Here is a 21,549-nt window from a genome sequence, read left to right on the forward strand (position 1 = left end):
CACCTACAGTTAACATTTGTATCCCCCTTTATTTAACAAATGAACAGAAATTCAATTTTATTCTATCTACAAGTAGATCTATGAGTAGAGAAGATTTATAACCACTGCCAACTTGTCCAGGCCAGGCTGCCCCAGCACATACATCATTAAGAGCAAACTGCAGGATGCTAAAAGAAATCTTTCAGAACCCCAAAATTTCATCATAGGATCTGCAGGTAGCTGTTGCCACTGTGGATGTCAAAGTGCATCTACCTTTAGAACGAATCACACAAATTTTACCTACATCAGAGATGCACCAGGAGGAAGCCTTTGCTGTCTAAAAAGAACATCAGGGCAAGGCTAAAGTTTGCTAATGTATATCTAGGCAAGGACCAGGACTTCTGCAACAATGTTCTGTGGACAGGCAAGCCAAAGATAGTTGTCTGGCCGCAGTACCAGAAGCCATTGTTTGGCGAAAACCAACAGAAGAGTTTCACTCCAACTGTAAAGCTTGCTGGTGGAAATGTTATGGTTTAGGGCTGCCTTGGTGCCTCAGGGCCTGGCCAACTTATAATCACTGAATTGACTATGAATTCTCTTTCATACCAGAGAGTGCTTGAGGAGAATGTGCGGCCATCTGCCAAAAAGTTGAAGTTGACCTTCAAACAGGATAAACATCCCAAACATACAAGTAAATCCACCAACGAATGGCTCAAAAGGAAGATAGGAGGTTTGTGGAATGGCCTAGTCAAAGCCCACATCTGCATCCCAGCGAAAATGCTCTGGGGGGGATTTGAAATGGGCTGTACATGAGAGAAGCCTCTCAAATGTTGAACAGTTGAAATAATTCTGCATGAAGGAGTGGGTTAAAATATCTCCAAGTAGACTCCAGAAACTGTCACAGTTTAAGGAAACGCCTGCATTAAGGTGTTTCAGTCAAAAAGAGCAGTGCCAGTTACTGAAGCCAGGGGCGTACTTACTTTTTCCTCTGCATGTGATCAGGGGTTGGTAATTTTTGCAGTGGAGGTGTACACACTATATAGACAAAAGTATTGGGACACCATCAGGTGTTTCAGCAACACCTATTGCTAACAGGTCGAAAAAATAAGCACACAGTGCTTATCCTCTATTGAATCACTCACAAAAAAGTTCCAAATTGCTTCTGGACATCAGCAAAAGAACTGCGCATTAGGACCTGACACGAAACGGGTTTCCACGGCCGAGCAGCTACACACAAGCCTAAGATCAAAACGCACAATGCCAAGCGTTGGTGGGATTGGCGTAAAGCATGGGGACACTGGACTCTGGAGCAGTGCAAACATATTCTGTGGAGTGATGAATCCCACTTCTCTATCTGGCAGTCTGATGGACGAGTCTGGGTTTGGCAAATGCCAGGAGAACGTTACCTGCCTGACTACACAGTGCCAAGAGTAAAGTTTAGTGGAGAAGTGATAATGTTAAGGGTTTATTTTTCAGGGGTTGGCCTAGGCCCCTTAGTTCCAGTGAAGGGAAATGTTAATGCTTTATCCAAGAGATTTTGGACAATTGTACACTTCCACTTTGTGGAAACAATTTGGGGAAGACCCTTTTCTGTTCCAGCATGACTGTGTCCCAGTGCACAAAGCAAGGTCCATAAAGACATGTTTGGGTGAGTTTGGTGTGGAAGAACTTGACACAGAGCCCTCACCTTAACCCCACTGAACACCTTTGGGATGAACTAGAATGGAGATTGAGAGTTACACCCTCTCGTCTGACCTCACAAATCCTCTTCTGGATGATTGGGCAAAAATTCCCACAGACATACATCCAAAATCTTGTAGAAAGCCTTATCAGAACAGTGAAAGCAGTTATGGCTGCAAATGGTGTACCAACGCCATATTAATGCCTATGGATTTAGAAAGGGATGTCATAAAAGCTCCTGTAAGTCTAATGGATAGATGTCCCAATATTTTTGTCCATATAGTGTACATTATACATTACATTTCAACACAAACAATCCACATAAACACACAAAATACCACCGCCGTGATAGCAAACCTGACTTGTATCCTATACTATAAAGTATAGCATATAAAATATAACCCTGCGTTCACACTGGCAGCGACTGTTCGCTTTCCCAAATTGCTGATCACTCATCGCCTGTGGGAGATGGCTGCCATGGTTTCACTGATGGCAAGCGCAAATCAGATGTGCTCCAGCTAAAATTACAAATCCTGGTAAGATTGCTTGTGTGCTTTTTTTCCCATTTATCCCCTGTGCCTGCGCAGTCAGTTTGTGAGGAAAACAGTATTTGGTCTTTGCAATTACTGTCTATTTACAGTGAAAGCACCTCTGCCGTTATTACATCTCTAGTAGGAACAATTCTTAGGAACCAAAGGTTTCACAGTGGCGGAGATGTGCATACTATGCTGCTGAAAGCTCAATTCCTATTGGTAATCACCACGTCGCTTTGCTCCTCATATGCATAAAGTTAAACTTGGCTCAACTTTGTCGTGTTGTCAACATTCGCACTGCTTCCTGCCACCGGAAGTCGACAGCTCTCATTGAAATAAATGACCTCCAGCCGCCTTGTCACGTTGCGTCGCTGCCGGTCTGAACGCAGGGTTAGATAAAGTTTCTTGAAACCACAGTTAAAAATGCAAAAAAGTTGGTATAGAGTAAATGACTCACAAAACTACATTCGCATTGGAAGTATGCCAGACTAGTCTGTATTAACTAAACAATGCCTTCGACGGTTTTATTGCCCACAGTTTATAAATAGACTGAATTGTGTACATAAAGTATTTGCTTACCGAGCCTTTTTTCAGGATATATCCCATTTTGTAAGGCACCTGTAGTCCTTCAAGAGGTCCATCTCCTGCTCATTTCCTTGTAACATGATGGTGTGAACTATGAACCACGAAACTGTACAATTTTCAGCTAATTGGCCTGTCTCTTACTGTATGTAACTAATGAATGCTTAAATGGAATGAGAATTAGCATGCAGGCTAATATGTTGCTAGTATGTATTTTCATCTATGTAACATCTTACCAGAATTTTGTTCCCATTATTTACTCTTCTATTGAAGTGAAATCAGAAAAAACGTCTTGGAAATTTATATTGTACATAACACAGTAGACTCAGAGCGCAATCTATGCTTCGAATTTTAAACAGTTTTTGACATGGCACACTTTGTAACATATTTGTAAGATTTTGTGACACACTCACATCTCCACTGAGATATAAATAAAGAAAAAAAAGCAACTGATGAGTATGTATGTCTGGAATTGCAAGACAGAAGAGGTTGAAAAAAATGCAGCCCAGAAATACATTCAGGATGAGCACCTTAAAAGTTCTCATAAACCTCTAGAGGTGTAACTAAAATTCAACCATTTTGATATAAGAACACACAGAAAGGCATGTTAAATACGAATTCATGTAAAAGTGATCCAATGCCAAAATCTAATATTTTCCATGTACTTTTCTGCTGATGCCAATATTGATGCAGATACATAAACATTTCTAAAATGCAGAGATCAGCATTATGGAGAAATAACACATTTCTAAATTTGCAAAGTCAGTAAATTTAATACAATCCCATTTCTAAAAAAGTTGGGACGCTGTGCAGAACGTAAATAATAATAGAATGCAATAAATGTGAAAATCATGTAAACCATATTTTTTAAAGGAAAATACTACAAAGACAACATACCAAATGTTGAAACTGAGAAATGTTATTGTTTTTTGAAAAATATTTGCCCATTTTGAATTTGATGCCAACAACATATTCCAAAAAAAGTTGGGACGGGGGCATGTTTACCACTGTGTTTCATCACCAATTCTTTTAACAACACTCTGTACGCGTTTGGAAACTAAGGAGACACTGCTGTTGTTTTGAAAGTGAAATGTTTTCCCATTCTTGGTTGATATAGAATTTCAGCTGCTCAACAGTTCAGGGTCTCCCTAGCCGTATTTTTAATTTCATAATGCACCAAATGTTATCAGTAGTGACAGGTCTGGACTGCAGGCAGGCCAGTTTAGCACCCGGACTTTTAATACGGAGCAATGCTGTTGTAATGCATGCAAAATGTAGTTTTACATTGTCTTGCTGAAATAAGCAAAGACTTCCCTGAAAAAGACGTCACCTGAATGCCAGCATATGTTGCCAAAATATGTATATATATCGTTCAGCATTAATTGTGCCTTCACAGATGTGCTCGTCACCCATGCCATGTGCCTTAATGCACCCCTGTACCATCATGAATACTGGCTTTTGAACTGTGCACTGATAACAAGCTGGGTAGTCTTTAGCCCGGAGGACACAGTGTCCATGATTTCCAAAAAGAATTTCAAATGTTGATTTGTTGGACCACAGGACACTTTTCCACTTTGCCTCAGTCCATTTTAAATAAGCTCAGGCCCAGAGAAGGTAGCGTTTCTGGTTTCGTTATATATGGTTTCTTCTTTGTGGTTTAGAATTTTAACTTGCATTTGTTGATGCAGCAACAAACGGTTTTCATAGGCAGTGGTTTTTGGCCATGTCTCTTGCTTACAGAGATTTCTCCAGATTCTCTGAATCTTTTAATGATATTATGTACCGTAGATGTGATGAAAATTGCTATTTTATGATGTGAAATGTTATTCTTGAGTTGCTGCACCCACACAGAGTGGTGAACTCATCCCCATCTTTACTTCTGAGAGACTCAGCCTCTCTGGGATACCCAATCATGTTACTGACCTGTTGCCAATCAATCACCAGGTGTTTTTTAGCATTACATAAATTTACTAGCCTTTTAGTGGTAACGTTGTGTAATAACATCATCAAATATTGGTTTGAAACATAAATATGAATCTAAACATATGATATAAACATATGATATGGGTTTTTTTAAAGCAGTTATCTACCAATACCAACAGTAAATAACAGGCCTGAGCCTTAATTTTACAATACTCACAATTTAAAATCACAGTAATAACATTGGCCAGAAAAGTAGATAGATATTTTATTGTTAAGCCCTACTCACTAGAAATGCACTACTGCACTGCAAACAAAATAAAATTTACTAAATAAACTCTTTTTTTAAGTGTAATATTCATTTGTGGTGAGAGGTACATTCTAAGGCAAAATAGCCCCCAAAGAAAAATGACTGTCAGATTTATCACCATTTCTTCATAATCAACCTTACATAAAAACACTCAGAAGAGTGTAGGTTCACTGGTTGAATGCACAATTTCATTGCAAACCACTCTCAGTGACTAAGTATTCAACAGTTAACCTCTTAAATCACCAGTCTTTTCTTTTTTTTCTACTCAATACTACTGGAAAACAAACTGGAGCTACTGTAAAGTTATAGAAGTGAGCAATGGAAATGTGGACTATCCTGGTGGGTCCTGGGCATTTATATGGTATAAGTGATCAATGACAGACAGTGAACAATAACAGGAATTCGGTTTAAAATAAAAATGATATAGTGACGAGTGAGAGATTTCTGATAGAATTATCTAATAGTAACCATCTTACTACTATTACTCACATATAAGCCGTGTACAATCTGCTTTGTCTGCTTAGAGCCAAAATTTTAGAGGAATGGTTTGACAAAAAATCTAATTTACACAATTTTCCCCACTTATCTGATAATCAGCAAAGATCAAATTCTGCTTCTTTAGTTTTGCACTGAAACTATAAGGCTACCATGGTTATACGTCCTATTGTATTCCGGGTCATAATTGACCCTTTTCAGGTTTCAATGTCTCTAAAATGCCATTACACCTTTATAATTTTTTCATAAAACTTAATGACCAACCATTGATGACATGAACGAGTAAACATGTAAATGACCAATTTGATGTTTTTATAAAGTCTCTACACCATTTGGGTACAACGACACTGTTCAGGGTCAAATTTGACCCTGTAATTCAGAATGCAAATGTGGTTATTGAATATGTGGCAGACTGGGGAAACACCATGCAGAGAAATTTATTACAATTTGTAAGGTTTTACACACACACGCTTCATGCCTCCTCCTTGTACGTGTGTGCAGGATTTCTCTCTCTCTCTCTTTCACACACACACACACACACACACACACACACACACACACACACACAAATATTCAGTACAGTAAAGTATAATCCAGACCGAGTGGGGGAGGTGGGAAACTGGACAGAGCCCACGTTTCTCTCTTCTTTCTTCTCATATTTCAATCTGCTGCCACTATAACGGCTAAAAGGAGGTTCACAGATTATGAAGATGATGACTATGATTTATTAGATGCTGATAGTGAAAAAGCAGAAGTCATCTACAGTGAACAATGCTGAAATCAATTAAGAGCATGAGGAATTATCATTTGATGGGGAAACTGATGTGCAGCAAAATGCTGAAAAGGAGGCCTTCATGTCAAAAAATGCCCAAATACCATGGTCCTCATCCCCCTCTGAAACTCGGGGCAGAACCGTATCTCAAAATAATCTGATTGACACCAGGGCCAACAACATCTTCAGGAAAATGAACAAAACTCTCTTGGTTTCATTTGTTAAGGGTTAACCGAAACCCATTACAAAAAAAGTTGTGAATTTATCCATAATGCAATGCCAGCAACACAAATTAAATATCTAAAGTACATAGTAAAAGAAATAAACCAGTGGAATATATGGTTTCTGTCCAAAATAGCAATTTAAATCCTTAAAATGCTCTAAAATGTGTTTCATAATAAAAACAGAAGTCATATTGTAAGGTAAATATGGTAATCATGAACAGCAAAAACAATAAAATGAGTTTATGTTCAAGTTCCTGATGGGTACATAGTTGGCAAGTAAGGTGAAATGAAATTATATTGCTGCTGTCAGGACAAAACCCTGTTTCATTTTTTGACATGATATGAAAAAGGCTGTTGATCTTTTGTGAAGAATGTTTTTCCTTGTCCTGTAAAGTTAACTTTTTGGAGATATGAGGTTTTGTTCCAACAGCAGCGTTATGTTCTAGGACTGTTTCAAGGAGATTTAACAATACAGGGTCAAAAGTGACCTGCAAACATCAACAATGTAATGTTATGTGCAAACATAATAGGAGTGTTAACAAACAAGTCTATGTCACCTTAAATCTTTTCCATAAATGCATGCACATAATTTCACATAAAATAAATTTGCTTTTGGCTGACTATGTTTGAGGTGTAGCTGTGTTGTTGTAGGTGACTAATATTACGTGGCCAATCGAAAAAAAGATTTGAGGGGTTGCACAAAAATGGTCAAATGATATTGTCAAATCACCCGAGCCTAGCCCTACAAGTGACAGTCTTTTGTCCACATAATTGAGATGACCGCAATGCCCATTCGCCCTATAATAACAGCATGTCATCACTAAAGCAACAGCACTGGTATATGGCAATTATTAAGAAGCTTTAAACAACTGGAGTTATCCAGGGAATCTGCCTGGAAAAGGTGTGTACTGTGACCCCACACAGTGAAGAAGTTTCATCAGAAGGGTCTGATGTTCTAGAGCTGTTTTGTTTTTTTTCATAGCACCTCAGAACCTTGTTCACATTTTCTCCCCTCATACCTTCAGTGAGATTGATATTATTAATACTTTTTTTAAAACACCACTTTACCAAGGACAAGGTGCTAGTAATAATGGAGCTGACTGTATAAGCTGGTTTACACCTTGCATTAACATGTATTTTGTATCCGGAACATATCTGGATAAACTTTGGCTGAATTCCGTTTTCCATTCCACTATTCACTAAAATACGGCTCCAGTTTGACCAGATGAGAGCCGCATGCACTTTATCCACATAAAAATCACATCAACACATAAGTCGCATCCGTTTACTTTTGTTTACTCTTTTCCCTGTTTTGTCACAAGTGGACAAGCTCGTCATGTCAACCATAACAAGCAATACCTTTTAGCTCAGTTTTTTCCAGATAATCATCCTGGAAATGTGTGGAAATGAACTTCCTGTTGCAGCTGCCAGATTACAGCAAACTGGCACCTAGACTGGGCTTACCGCTATGGGAAGCTTACACCAATTATGAATTTGAAAAAGTAATTTCAGAATCCTATGGAAATTGGTACTTTTAGCAAAATGAAAACAGGTCTAACTAACTGAAAACTTTTAAGACAAAAATTCTAGACTGTAATAGGATACTAAACCCAAGAACTAATTCATAATTCTGGAACAATCAAGGAAATTGGCAAGCAGCACTATTAAACTTCTCAGGATTGTAGAAAAAAACTAGAACATTTTCAGTGAAGAAGAAGACAGAATGCCATAAACAACTGTCCGGTTGATAGTTACTTGTAATTTCAACCATCCACAACTCAGGCTTACACAGGTTGAATCCTCTGTGCCTGTGCTTTTGTCTGTGTCCTTCAGGCTTAGCATTAAAGTGGTAGTGAATGCTAGCACTAATTAGCTATTTGGCATTCAAGTCAAATGTTTTTTTCAAAAGAACAAAACTAGAACATTCAATGCAATGGAAAAATCTGTTGTTTTCCAGAGAGAAAAACGGTGGAAAAATCAATGTGGATGAAATGGCCCAAGGGATGAATACAACTTCAGTGTCAAGTTAGGAGATATGTTGATGCATTTAATCTGGTCTTAGTGATTGTAAACTAATATTTATTCTCTAGCCTGATTAGCTGACTATGGTTACACAGTTGGTTGTAGATTATACAGTTTTAATAACATCTCTATATTCCTGAAAATGTTTCTTGTAAATGTGGTCTAATAGAATCTAACAAAACAATTTACCTTTCATGCCTACATGTTGCTCAGACATAATTGGCCTGAAGTGATCCAAAAAGGCTTTGCATTGTCTCAGAAGGAACTTTCTTCCAACAGGTAACTACTCACCTTTGAGAGCTGGAAGCTCACTTACTTTTAGCTAACAAATAGCTGAACATTATACACAAAGATTCTGACTATGTTAGGAAGATGGCTTTACTTTTAGGGACTTCATGTGAACCAGGTGAACTGTCAATTTCAAAGTCTGATGATTTTTTTTCTGTTAGAGGCACAAATGCACAAATCTAAATTTGTAAGGATTTTTATTCAAAGATCTGCCATTTAGGAGAAAGCAGAACAACTCAGGACATTCAAAACATTCACTGGAACAAAAATGACTGCTAGCAGGCATGCACGTTCTACATGACATACACAATCACTATTCATTTCACTATCCATTTCAAACACAAGACATGTAAAAGAATAATAAAAAAAAAGTATGAAACACATTACCATAGTAACTGCAAGTGTTGTGCAAACGGTATTGTTAAAATGGTGCGCTCTTGCTGATTTGCAACACTGTCTCTGCGTACCATAAACATTTACCTGATTACCTGGGGCTTGCCTATAAAGAATACAAAAGTAAAAATATCTGCCTGTAATGAACACAAAATGTAAAATGCATGAGAAACCTCACGGTTTAATACTCATCGAGAATAAAACACCATCACCAATTAACCTATTCAGCTAAATGAATATAAAGAAGTCCTAACATGGTGACCAAACAATAACCACCATGACTAGCTTTAGAAAAACTCTGCCAAAAACAGACCTTATTTTTTTTTTACACATTTTTGCAAAATATCTTCTAATACAAAGATATTTACCCAAGTATTAGTCATTGATAAATCCCAACCATTATCTATATTTCCCCTATAGTTCAACAGCTAGGTCAGAGAGGTGGGTTAAGAAATCCTTCCAACTTGATGACCACAACAGTACGCAAACACCTGCACTTTTTCTTGACGCATTTCACTGTGTTGGATCCCTCAGCCAGGGGGCATTTCTATGTCTTTTTTTCCCCTTCAGTCATTCACACAAGTTCGAACGTTAGCTTGCTCAGTCTCAAGCAAACTAGCTAGAATAGTAAGTAATCTTCAAACTATAATTTCGGTTTTAATCTTATCACGTCTTTCTTTCAAATCTTAATTGTCAATAGTTACAAAACTGTATATTTTCATTGTTATACCATTGTGGATTCAAAGAAGAGAAAGGGAGCCACTGTCCCCTCTCTACCCTTTGTGTTTATCATTTGAGATGAAGGCCTGTCTACCTTTGCCCGATTTGCTAAACGCAATGCGGTTGCTCTCCTCTAAATAAATTTGAACTTTGCTAAACTTTTCTGCCGTGCAGTGAGGTTTCCCCATCATGCACCAATGAATAGGATGTGGCAAGGCAAACTGCAAGGTCAAATGCATAAAAGGCATTAAAATGAGCGATAGCATGCAAACTTAGTCAACATCGCCAATTTAGAGGCCATATAGCCCCACATAATCAGGTAAATTTTAATAGGACAACAAATGACATGGTGTTGCAGCTCATCAAAGAGATGCTCCATAAGCAACTGATGACCTATAGAAGAGGTGTCACATTCTAGTTCTGCAGTGTAGTACTTCCCCAGCTTCATCACAGCTTATAGAACTGATCAACTAATTATTCAAGCCGCTCAGCAAGAATCAGGTATGTGAAGGAAAGGAAAAGCACTGTACCTATGCACTGTGAGAGTCTGACACCTTCAACTTATATGCTACCACAATTAAGGCAGTTTCAAAACAGATTTATGGTTTCACATTATCACTAATCCTGGCTCATGCTATGTGTCAAGGTTGTGGGTCACAGGACGAAAGCTGCCGCTGGTCAGGAAGCAGTGCCACTGAGAACATGAGTGAGAGTGTATAAGCTGGTATCACAAGAGCTAGATGTGGGATACTCCGGGTCAAAAACTGTTATACACAATCATGGAAGAAAATAAAAGCTTAGTATCTACGACGTTTGTTGTTAGGCCCATCAAAGTTGCCCCCAACAGGGTTTCCTCGCCCAAAGCCACCTGGACCACCCATACCGGGAACAGGTCCCGCACCACCAACCACAGGTGACTGTTGCTGCTGAGGAGAGTCAACACCAGGTCGACCACCTATGGGAGAACCCATCTGAGGAGGTCCTCCCTGAGAAAACCTCTCATTACGCTACAGTGCAACAACAAGAAGTAGAGGTGTAAAATGTATGCAAGGAAGTCCGTCAAGAAAAGGTCATTTTTGTTTTGTGGTTTTGGAGTTGCAAATTTCAGGTGTTGCAGTGGCAAAGTCCAAAAAGATCATCGTAATTAATGCCAAAATTTTGAACGTCACAACGCAGAAGTTCCCAAGAGTTGACATGATGAAAAGCAGGAGTCCAGGTACCAACAAAGAAGGAAACAAATTTCATTAGTGTGCACAAGAAGAAAAATGTCTGATCAAATCTGCAGATTCACAACTACCTGATAATAGTAACTGCTGAACGGCCAAAAACATGCCAGAAAAATGAATAGAGCAAAATAAATAGTAACAATTCATCTATCATTTACAAGCTTTTGAATAAATTATACTTATAACTTGAATAACATTCGTTACGAGTCTTTTCTGGAATGTTTGCTGACCAGTGAAGATAAAAACGGTCATTTCTACATCACATGCAATAAACCTACAGATTGGGTGGGGGCAGGTACAAGGAAATGGGGAGGGGTACTCAGGTATCTACAATTTTATAATTTTTTAGTACATCTGTGATCTCCACAGACAGAGAAAAACATCTAGTAATCATGCCCCTTCCATGTAAATGACATAACCTGGTCAAGTAGTCTACTGTTGCAAAGCAACTTATGTTCGCATTCTTTAAAGACAGACGAATCCAAACAGTGCAATAATTGTATAATGGTGAATTAAATGGAAAGGAATGAAATAAATGGAATAGGAAATTTCACTACTGTATGTGATCTCCACAGAGATAAGCTGTTACAAAACACAGTACAACCCTACCGCAAAGTCAAATGAAATACAATGAAAAATACGGTTATTATTTTATCTTCTGCTTAAGGTTTAGGTTTTTATGATACTGAAGGTTTAGCAATAACATTGGTCTATTTGCCCTGGGAAAAAAAATAAATAAATAGTCCAATTTGAAAGGCACATTTTGACTTGGCAAATCAATTCATTAATGTTAATAGGTAAAAATAAATAAATAAATAAAGCATTAAGTCACTAACATACAATGTGCTGTAACAGTTAAGCGGTGATAACACATGCAAACACAAGTAACACACATTGCACAACATGTTAACATTAGGGATGTGCATTTGGGCAAAAATGTTTTCAACAGATAACAGATCATTTTTAGTCAGTGATAAATTGTTAAGACAAACCTAAATTGGAATTGGCGGAAAACTCAGAACTGTGCATTCTAAAGTAGGGCTGTGCTCTTAAAACCTCATTACAATTAAAAAACTCACCTATTCAAATGTGAGTTGCTCATCAGAAATGAAATTAACTTTTTAACTGAAAGCACTGGTTGAACCTTTTGTGTTTGCCCATTCGGAATGAATCGTTTAATCAACAATCCCCAGTTAACACAGAACCTGTTTTAAAGTGAACCAAGATGACTCTTTATTATGTAAGCATGTTTTACACCTAAGGACTGACTTCAAATGAAATGTTAAACAAAGGCTAGAACAGATGTCTTTATATCCAGACCCTGATTCCAGTTTCTGGTTCTGTATACTGGTAGTGTGCACAAAATTCTAATAAGGAAACAGATTCAAAGTCTAGCTTTGAAGACCTCTGCTCTAGTCTAGGACCTTGAGGACCAGTTTGGGAACCACTGACCAATATAGTCTGGTGGAGTCAGCCATTAAGTCCAAATTTACTGAGTTTAACCAAGTTAGGCAGTATGTAAAGCAAAAGGCTTCAGAACATCACAAAGGGAAAAGCACTTCAGCTCAAATGCTAACAGTTACCCGTCTTACTTCAAAGTCTGCTCTTCCCAGTGTTATACTGAGCTAATATTATTGCTGCAATAAATATACATCAGCAGCACAAGCATCTTTACAAATTATGCTAATTATTAGTATAATTACCCTTGAGAACCTTCCAGTTCTGGTGGAACACAACTCAGTCAAAGCATCAACTAATTAGCAAGGCCTTCGTACGCCGCATTAAGGGAATTAAAAGAGGGAGAATGCTTATCTCTGCAGAGCTGTGGGCTACCACAAACGCCGTTCATCATTCCTGTACTAATGGAACATTTCAACCAAAGAACCAAGTGGACGATTAAACCCTAAAACATGTTTGAACAGCCTATACTTGACTGAATTCTATATAAATGTAGTCTGAGGTATTTAAGGGTTATTCCTACTGTAGGAGGGGAACAATTTGTGACCAAGTAATGTTCTCAAAAAGCTGAATGTTGGAGTGAAGATAGTAGTTGAATACCTGAGTATTACATTCTGCTGGAAACCTAGAAAATCATGCACTCATTTCATATTCAAAGTGAATGACAAGCTGAACAGTAGCCTACTTGACCCACAATTTAAAGCAACAAATTCTAATCCTAAAATAGAAGCTTTAGAGTTTTAATACTTCAATGATAAGTTTAGAGTAAATGTTATAAAAGTTGACAGTACACATAAAACACTATATTATTTTGAAGAAATTTTTGGCATAACTACAGTTGACTAACATAAATGACAGATCCGCGAACTCAAAAAGTCAAAATGACTGATTCTTTAGGCTTGGATAAGGTACATGTAAGAATTTAGAAGGACCACATAATGAACTGTTCATGCACAGAAAGCATTAATACAAAATGAAATTTTAAAAGGCATTTTATGGACAAGGGTCAACGTTAAGCTAATTTTATCTATGTCAGCATCCACAATTCAACAGATCCAAGCGAAAAAGGGGCTTTATCTGATGGCGGCCCAACAACGTGTAAGTCATGCATCAACAGATGTGCACAGCAGGAATAAGCCATTAGGTCCCATGGCAACATTATTAATCAGAACATAAACGAATGAGGTTTCAAATAATCACTCAATAAATATTAAACCATCAATCTAACAGTTTTAACTAGGACTGTAGTTTAGCTGGCTGTGGTAACAGCACCAGCTTAGCTTGCAGGCTAAAAGCTCCACACACCACAGAAAGGATTAAATTCTAGCTGACCATCACCCCAAAACCTGTCGCTTCACTCAGAATCAGTTAGCTGGAAAATAATCTGTCCAGTGGTGGGCGGATCTATGAACCTGATAGCTAAGGTAACACTGGTGCTACAACCAATACCACTCTACTGCCCTAGTTACTGAAATCTGGATAATGACTTAATTTTAATGCTCATTTATATGAAAGTTTGAACGCCACTGGTTAAAGTACGTGTTCTGTTGCTTTTCTAAGTGAAAGTAAGTTATCAAATCCCCTACAGTAAACATACTTAAATATATTACATTAAACACAGCGCTGTTAAATATGGCACAATTTCTATTTATTTGCTGAGTAACATACTAAAGAAAAATATTTCAATTTACATGTTAACTTCAACAAATAAACAGTAACTGTGCATTAAAATGCGCAGAAGTGTGTTCTCTGTAGAAGACGTGTTATTTTCACTTAAATCTACAAAACACGTAATTTGCCCAGAAGTGGCCAAACCCTGGCATATGAGCGTATGAATAGAAAAGCACAAACGAATGTAATAATTTCATGAATTGAAAGTTGCAATTCTGAAAAACAATTCATCACTTATGCTAGTCATAATTTTCATATACCGTGGGATACCCTATTACCGTTATACCACCCAACCTGGTGGGGATTTCCATCACTAATTTAATGTAAAGCTTTACATTTTAAATTGTGATGTTTTATATAATTTCTATAAACAGGTCATTTACATTACTAATTTGATTTGAAACAGTAAAAATAATTTGAAATTGTGTCAAACTAGCAGTTTCAAAAACTTGTTTCAAAACTTAGTTTGCATTATAAACTCATTTATATACTTATATTAATTACCTGCCTCATACCATGAACGATCAAAACAGACTAAGCAACTAGGCAGGCACATTTATGGTTTGTTATATTACACCAAGCAATTATGTTACCCAAAAACACTCTTTGCATTTATTTACTACAGAACCTAGTTCTGTTAAATGCTGAAGAACACTAACTAAGGTTCAACTGATAATGCAGCAGCACAACCTTACTCAACAGAAAGATACAGACTCACAAAACAGCACATATTACATGATTATGTAGCAAACAATTGAGCAGAGATACATTACCATAGCTCCGTTATCAGGTATGAGGGGTGCCCCCATATTTGATGATCCCTCAGGCCCCATGGCTCCACCCCGGCCTGACATGCCCATGCCCATCATTTGAGAAGGGCCCTGGTTACCACTAACAGCAGCAGCAGGATTAAATGAATCTACACAAGACAATGTATGACCGATATTAACTAAGACAAGCCTCTTACCACCCTTGCACTAATTATAGCAAACAAGACTAAACTTTCTACACAGTGTAGTGTTTGATCATGCTACGTGAAACACAATGCTAATAACTAATCAAATGTTTAAAACTGAAAAGGTAACTGCTATCACTTCATCTACCAAAGGAAGAAAAATGGACCAGTTTAAAATGAATTGATAACTATCAATTAATTTATATTCCACCATGCACATAACGTTTGAGTTTGTAAATTACTGAAGTTACAAATATTACATGACTGCTTTAAAAAATAGTGTTCTAAACTGTACAGTGGAAATGAAAAATACTCAAGTTTAATTTTCCTGAATACTTTGGATTTTTGTAAGAAAGCACATCCTAACAATCATGTTTCATAGGGAACAAATGGGTATCTTTAACATAAGTATCTTTAACCTCATTTCTAAGGGACAAAAGAATAAAAAAATTCTTTACAGTATGAAAGAGTTTCACTCACACAAATGCAAATGCAATACACTCACACACAAGCAACCCACAAGTCACAATATAGACTGTGTAATACAGAATGCTATTCATGGTTATGCAAAATTATGCTTTATCACTGTTACAAAATCATATACAGTATTCTGTGTACCCTTCATTTATTTAATTGCCAGTCAAAACAACCATTAAGTACAAACTATTTATTTTTCAGGAGACCTTTTGGATGAAATTAGATGTAAAATATTCCACTTACATAAGAAACTGGAAAGACAAAGGAAAATAAGCGAAAAAACAGGAGTTTGCAAAACTGTCACTATCATAGCTTTTATCTTTGAGAGACAGGAGAAAATGACGCTCCAGGCTTGCTTCAGATCTGAAAGCATCTTTCCACTATAAGAATACAGCTCAACGCTATGGATCAGAAAGGATGTGTAGCTGTCAAGAAGCCATTACTGAGGGGGGAAAAAAAAAAAAAGGGGTTGCTTGTGTTTTTGGAACAATGGACTGGCCAACCCAGAGTTCAGACCTCACCATCTCTGTGTTTGGGATTATTTGGATTAATAAAAACAAAAAATAAAACCAACTTCCAAGACTGAACTTCAGAGATGTGAAAAAACGTCCCTGCAGATTTCTTTAAAAAATTGAAAGCATGTCTCCCAAAAAGAACAGGAGCTGTAATAAAAGCAAAGGGTGGACTCACTAAATACCCAAAAGGAGGCTTGTTGTTGAGGCTTCTCTGAATGTTTGAATTTTCTGTTTAATTTGTTTTTTGCTTTTTTCCCCCCGATACTGGAAAATGAATAACTTGTAATTAGAGGCCATTCCGACTGGACATTAAACAAATGAAGGGTGCAGTACTGTACAGCCTCAAAACAAACAAATTCTCATATAATACTAGTATAATACTAGCAGATGGTTTGAGCTTAGGTGGAGACTTATGACCATACCTCCCATATTAATGGCTCCACGGGCACCCATTTCACTCATTCTCATATCCTGTTCTCTCTGGAAGTAAAGAAAAGGTATGCAACTGTAAACTGCAAGTAAATAAAGCGTTAGTTAGCGGAAACGTCAGGAGTTTTAATTCAGGGTGTTCAGACTGTGGACATCAATCCATTTGACTGTTGGGACAGCAATCCATTTGATGCACACCAGCAAATGGCTTTAGCTGTGACAATTCTTCAACTGTCAAAACTGAAATGTTTGAATTATGTTCATATTTTATATATGCTATGGGAAACACTTTTTTCATTTAATTTTTTAGTAAGAGCTTGATTTTACAACTATGTACTATGTAAGAAGCAAACCAAGCATGAACAAGTGAACAAACTACCCTTTTTTTTTTTTAGGAATATTTACATTTAACTTAGCATTACGCTTAATGAGCAATGTGTAACGCTACGTTTTACTTTTGAATTTCAATGTAATTTCAATAGTTACACCCCCTACCAAACAAGCACCTATTTTCAGCTACAGATTCTGCAAGTGTGTTTTAATTTTCCAACTGAACTTACTGGCAGTAAAAGAAAGCATGCCAAATAAATGACTGAAAATGTTTTCCCCCTTAAAGTGTACAGACTAGACTCCAATAAATAAAAAAAATGAAATGAAAATATGAACATGCAATTTAATCAGAATAAACCCCTTAAAAAGACAAAAACAATCACCTAGTCACCCTGCTTCAAAAGTTTCCTACAACTAAATCAAAATTATATATATATATATATATATATATATATATATATATATATATATATATATATATATATATATATATATATATATATATATACACACACACACACACACACACACACACACACACAGAGTTGTGCTCTTAGATCAACTCTCAGAAAATGAAAAGACATCTGTTTGGGAATGAAAAGAGCAAGTATGCAAATAAACAAATAAATCAATAAACGAAAAAAGACGTTTAAAGAGTGTGATATAGAGCCAACAACCCTTCTCCTGGAGATATACATTTACACCAGCAAATTAAGGACTTCTGAAAAGGATGACTGGCTAGATCAGGTGAAATACATTCAAACTAAACTTTGCAGGAAGGCAGAGCTCAGGGAGTAGGGTTGGTGACTACTGGTTTTTCAGCTTAGACAAAAAAATCTGAAATGACAGATAAAACTATAAAACACCTCAGTCACATTCCCACACAGATCTGCACATAGACCTTCACAAAACACTGATCACACTCAAACCTAAGTCGTTCTGACCTATGAGTGACAGGCAATTTTATATAAGCAGAAGCAAATTGGAAATGTCTACTGTTTTTTGCACAATTATCAGAAAATGTGCAAACTGCTAGAATGTGGCTCCAGAATGCATCTTCACTCATGCAATTAAAAAAGAAGTACATTCTCATCAACACATCACTGAAGATTGAAATTAGATTAAAGCATTTGAAATTCAATGGCTAAGTACTTCCAACAACTGTGCAATGTACTTGCAATGTATTTTCAAGGATTTGAAATCTATTCATGCTCTGATCATGCTTTCAAGCAATTTCAGAGAGAATCCATGAATATTGAGATATACAGTGTTTATCACCAAAGTGCTGAAAAACACTGAGGTAAATTTTTTAAATATTCTAATTCTTACTCCTATTCTTAGTGCTTGGTTTCAAATACAGCAAGTGAAGAACACAATGTAAGACTGCAGCTGAGTCTCAAAGCCACAGACTTTTTGGCCATTACGTCATTGAAAGTTGTCCCTCTTGTAGGATCCTTCAGTCAAGAATTTGACCCTTCTTTTCTGAGATTTCCAAGGACATAGCTGGTTTATCTTTTTGAGACCTCTGAGCACCCTCAATGCTTCAAGCTCAGTGCAAAATTACTCGAACACAGGCGTGAGTTCGGAGATGCTGTGGCACCAGGATTTTGTAGTGAAATGTGAAAAATTGCAATTTTTATATAATATTTCAAATGTCAGATTTAAATACGTTGCACAGCTTATGTTCAAACTCCTTAACTAAGAGTCAGAACCAGGTAGCGCACTGCAAATTCAGAAATGATTTTCTGTAATAAATGCAGGTATTCTGATTTACATGACTGAGTTGCAAAAATGTACCATGATAGTAACAAAATAAAAATCCTCACATAGAATGAAAAACTGCATCCAAATAAAACTTACCTTGTTATCATTTAAAGATTAGACATGCCAAAAAAATGAATAAACACACACACACACCTTGCTCACACCAAAACAGAACAAGAAGTAATAATATAAAATAAAAAATATAAAAAAAAATAAATCAACCAAAACAAACCAAAATCTAAAAATAAATAAATAAATAAATAAAAATGAAAAAAAAATAACCACCCCACACACACACTCAACATTTGTTAGCTCTCCTGTTTTCCACTGAGATTAACCAATTCCATGGTTAAGCGTGAACAGTGGGCTTTACAATAGCAGTTTTAGGACTGTTCTCACACATTCTCTATGAATCCGATTTATGACGATTAAAACAAACTCAACGAGCAGAAAAACCTGAAAAGGCAGTGGGTCTATACCATATCTCACTTTACCAAAACAATATTGATTCTGTTTTCAAAAAAAAAAAAATCAAATAAGTTTTTGCATAATTTACACATGTAAACAGAATTTAGAGTGCAGAATTCGCATTGGCAAAATCTCAATCACTGAATGTGATGTCGTCACACACAAATCTGTTTGTCAAAATACCTGCAGAGTGTGTTTCTATTCTGTAATCGCACCCTGCCTTACAGCTACAATAACCATCTTTTGACCCTACAGACACAGTCGATATCGCTGTCACTGAGTAGCTTGACTTGATGCACTGAGGCAACAGCACATTTTCTGTTTTTGCTCTAATGTGAACACATTGATTCTGAAGTGTTAACTGATATTAATCTTGATAAATTCACTAAATAATGAAAGTTTTATGCTATTAAATCCATACAAGACATATTTCTGCAGTGCTTTTTATGTGATACAGCCATGCTCTGTACTATCTAGTACATTGCATGTCTTGTCTTGAGGTGGCTACCGTAGTCTTTTTTGAGCTTCCTTCTTTGGAATAAAAATAAGCTCTGATCAAAATACAAGATGCAGGCTCTTTACTGCTCTCTGGTGAAGTATATGAGAATATATAATGCTAGAGAGAAACTTATTTGCTAATAAACATTTTCCTTTTTTTATACTGAAGAACAAAAATCTGAAAAATGTAATTGCGTATTTTTAAAACTCCATTGTCTGAACTATTAACAAATGTTACTAGTGGTAGACTGACTGATTATAACAGCATTGTACCCAGCACAGTCTTTTTTCAGTATGAATAAGAGAAGAATAATGTATAAGACTGAAAGCATGATCATGAGAGATCTTGACACATGTAAAAGGCAGTGGAGTAGGGGTGGGGAGAGAGAGAGCGCAAGAGAGAGAGAGCAAGAGAGCGAGAGCGAGAGAGAGCGAGAGAGAGAGCGAGAGAGAGAGAGGATTCCCAGCTGATTTTCTGCCTCTTGGGAATTCAACAGGGGAAAAGAATCACATTATTTATAGACATCAACATTAAGAAAGTGTACAATGTAATACTAAAAAATTAAACCCAACATTCAAGACTGTGTGTCCTCATAGGTCAACCCACTTCAGATTGTCTCTTTACAACACACCTGATTCAACTCATCAGCTAACTACAAACATGGACTGTCTGGAAGACAAAGGGACTAGTTTTGTGAAACACTGTTCTAGACTATATACCTTCATTCAGTGCTCATTCTTCTTTCTGTTGTAGGAAAAATTCACATCAAAATTCCATGTTGGAATATTTTTTGACCCTTCAGTCAAAAAGCTGTATATGCCCCTGTTCACACCTGGTATTAAAAGCTCAGCACAGTATTTTTCCTCCTTACTCAAAATGAGCTCTCTGGATAAAAAATTAACTTGCATGATTGAAGTGGTAATAACGTCAGGCTCCTGCATATGGCGTTGCAGGAGGATGATAAATACCTGCGGGGTGTGCGACGCACCAATTTCTGAAAGAACACTCCACAGGGAACTGCATATCATGAATATTTGGATATATGGAGCAGAGTGGCATACAAGAGGCCTTTGCTCACTTCTGCTCACAAAGTTACGTAGTTACAGTGGGCGAAGAGACACAAAAATTGGAATGTTCATTACTGGAAACGTGTTATTTGGTCAGATGAATCTTGTTTCTGCCAGTGTGTGAATGATGCTAGGTGTCATGTTCATTGTAGACCTCAGGAAGCCTTCAATGAGGACTGCGTGCAAGGTGTGGTTCAAGTTGGAAGAGGCTCTGTGATGTTCTGGGGGTGTTATAATTTGCGGAAATGGGTCCTTTGGTTGAGGTGACAGTACATTTGAACCACAGTGCCTATATTGAGCTGCTGGATCTTGCCAAGGAACATAACATTCCTATCCCTGTATTCCAAGAAGGCAATTATCGCAATCACAAGGCTGCAAATGTGACTAACTGGCATGAGGAACATTCAGGAGCATTCACACATCTGGACTGGCCTGCAAAATCCTCTTGAAAGTCTGTGGGACTACCTGGAACAAGAAGTAAGACACCAGGGAAGGCATCCACAAAATCTGGCCCAACTGCGCAATTCTTTGATGCAAGAGTGGCTGAACATTGATGTTGCCTACATCCAGAAACTTGTCCAGTCCATGCCAAACTGAATCGCAGCTGTGCTTGTGGAGGTATTACACACTATTAGGTACGTTTCAGTCACTTTTTATCCGGTGTGCTTATTATATTAGTAAGAAATATGTAATTATCTTCATACTTCTGCCTCTGGGCTACATTTATTGGGCCCTGCAGAGTGCATAAAATGACCTCTAAATTGGTAATTGT

General features: G+C 37.2%; 1 protein-coding gene across 4 annotated transcripts in view; it reads right to left on the reverse strand.

Annotated features, from left to right (window-relative positions):
* The window catches only part of pspc1 (paraspeckle component 1), a 36,712-nt gene that overhangs the window by 5,045 nt on the left and 10,118 nt on the right, over positions 1 to 21,549 (reverse strand). The window contains exons 7-9 of one of the 4 annotated variants that reach the window (XM_036557117.1): positions 16,643 to 16,700; positions 15,047 to 15,192; positions 8,986 to 10,925 (exon numbers count right to left, since the gene is read on the reverse strand). The exons of the other annotated variants lie outside the window; for them this stretch is intronic. Of the exons in view, the coding sequence (XP_036413010.1) occupies positions 10,716 to 10,925; positions 15,047 to 15,192; positions 16,643 to 16,700 (414 nt within the window). The 3' untranslated portion in view covers positions 8,986 to 10,715. Of the gene's footprint in view, positions 1 to 8,985; positions 10,926 to 15,046; positions 15,193 to 16,642; positions 16,701 to 21,549 lie in introns of those variants that run through there. 4 annotated transcript variants of the gene reach the window in all.

This window comes from Colossoma macropomum, unplaced genomic scaffold (assembly GCF_904425465.1).
Source record: "Colossoma macropomum unplaced genomic scaffold, Colossoma_macropomum, whole genome shotgun sequence".
Lineage (NCBI taxonomy): Eukaryota > Metazoa > Chordata > Actinopteri > Characiformes > Serrasalmidae > Colossoma > Colossoma macropomum.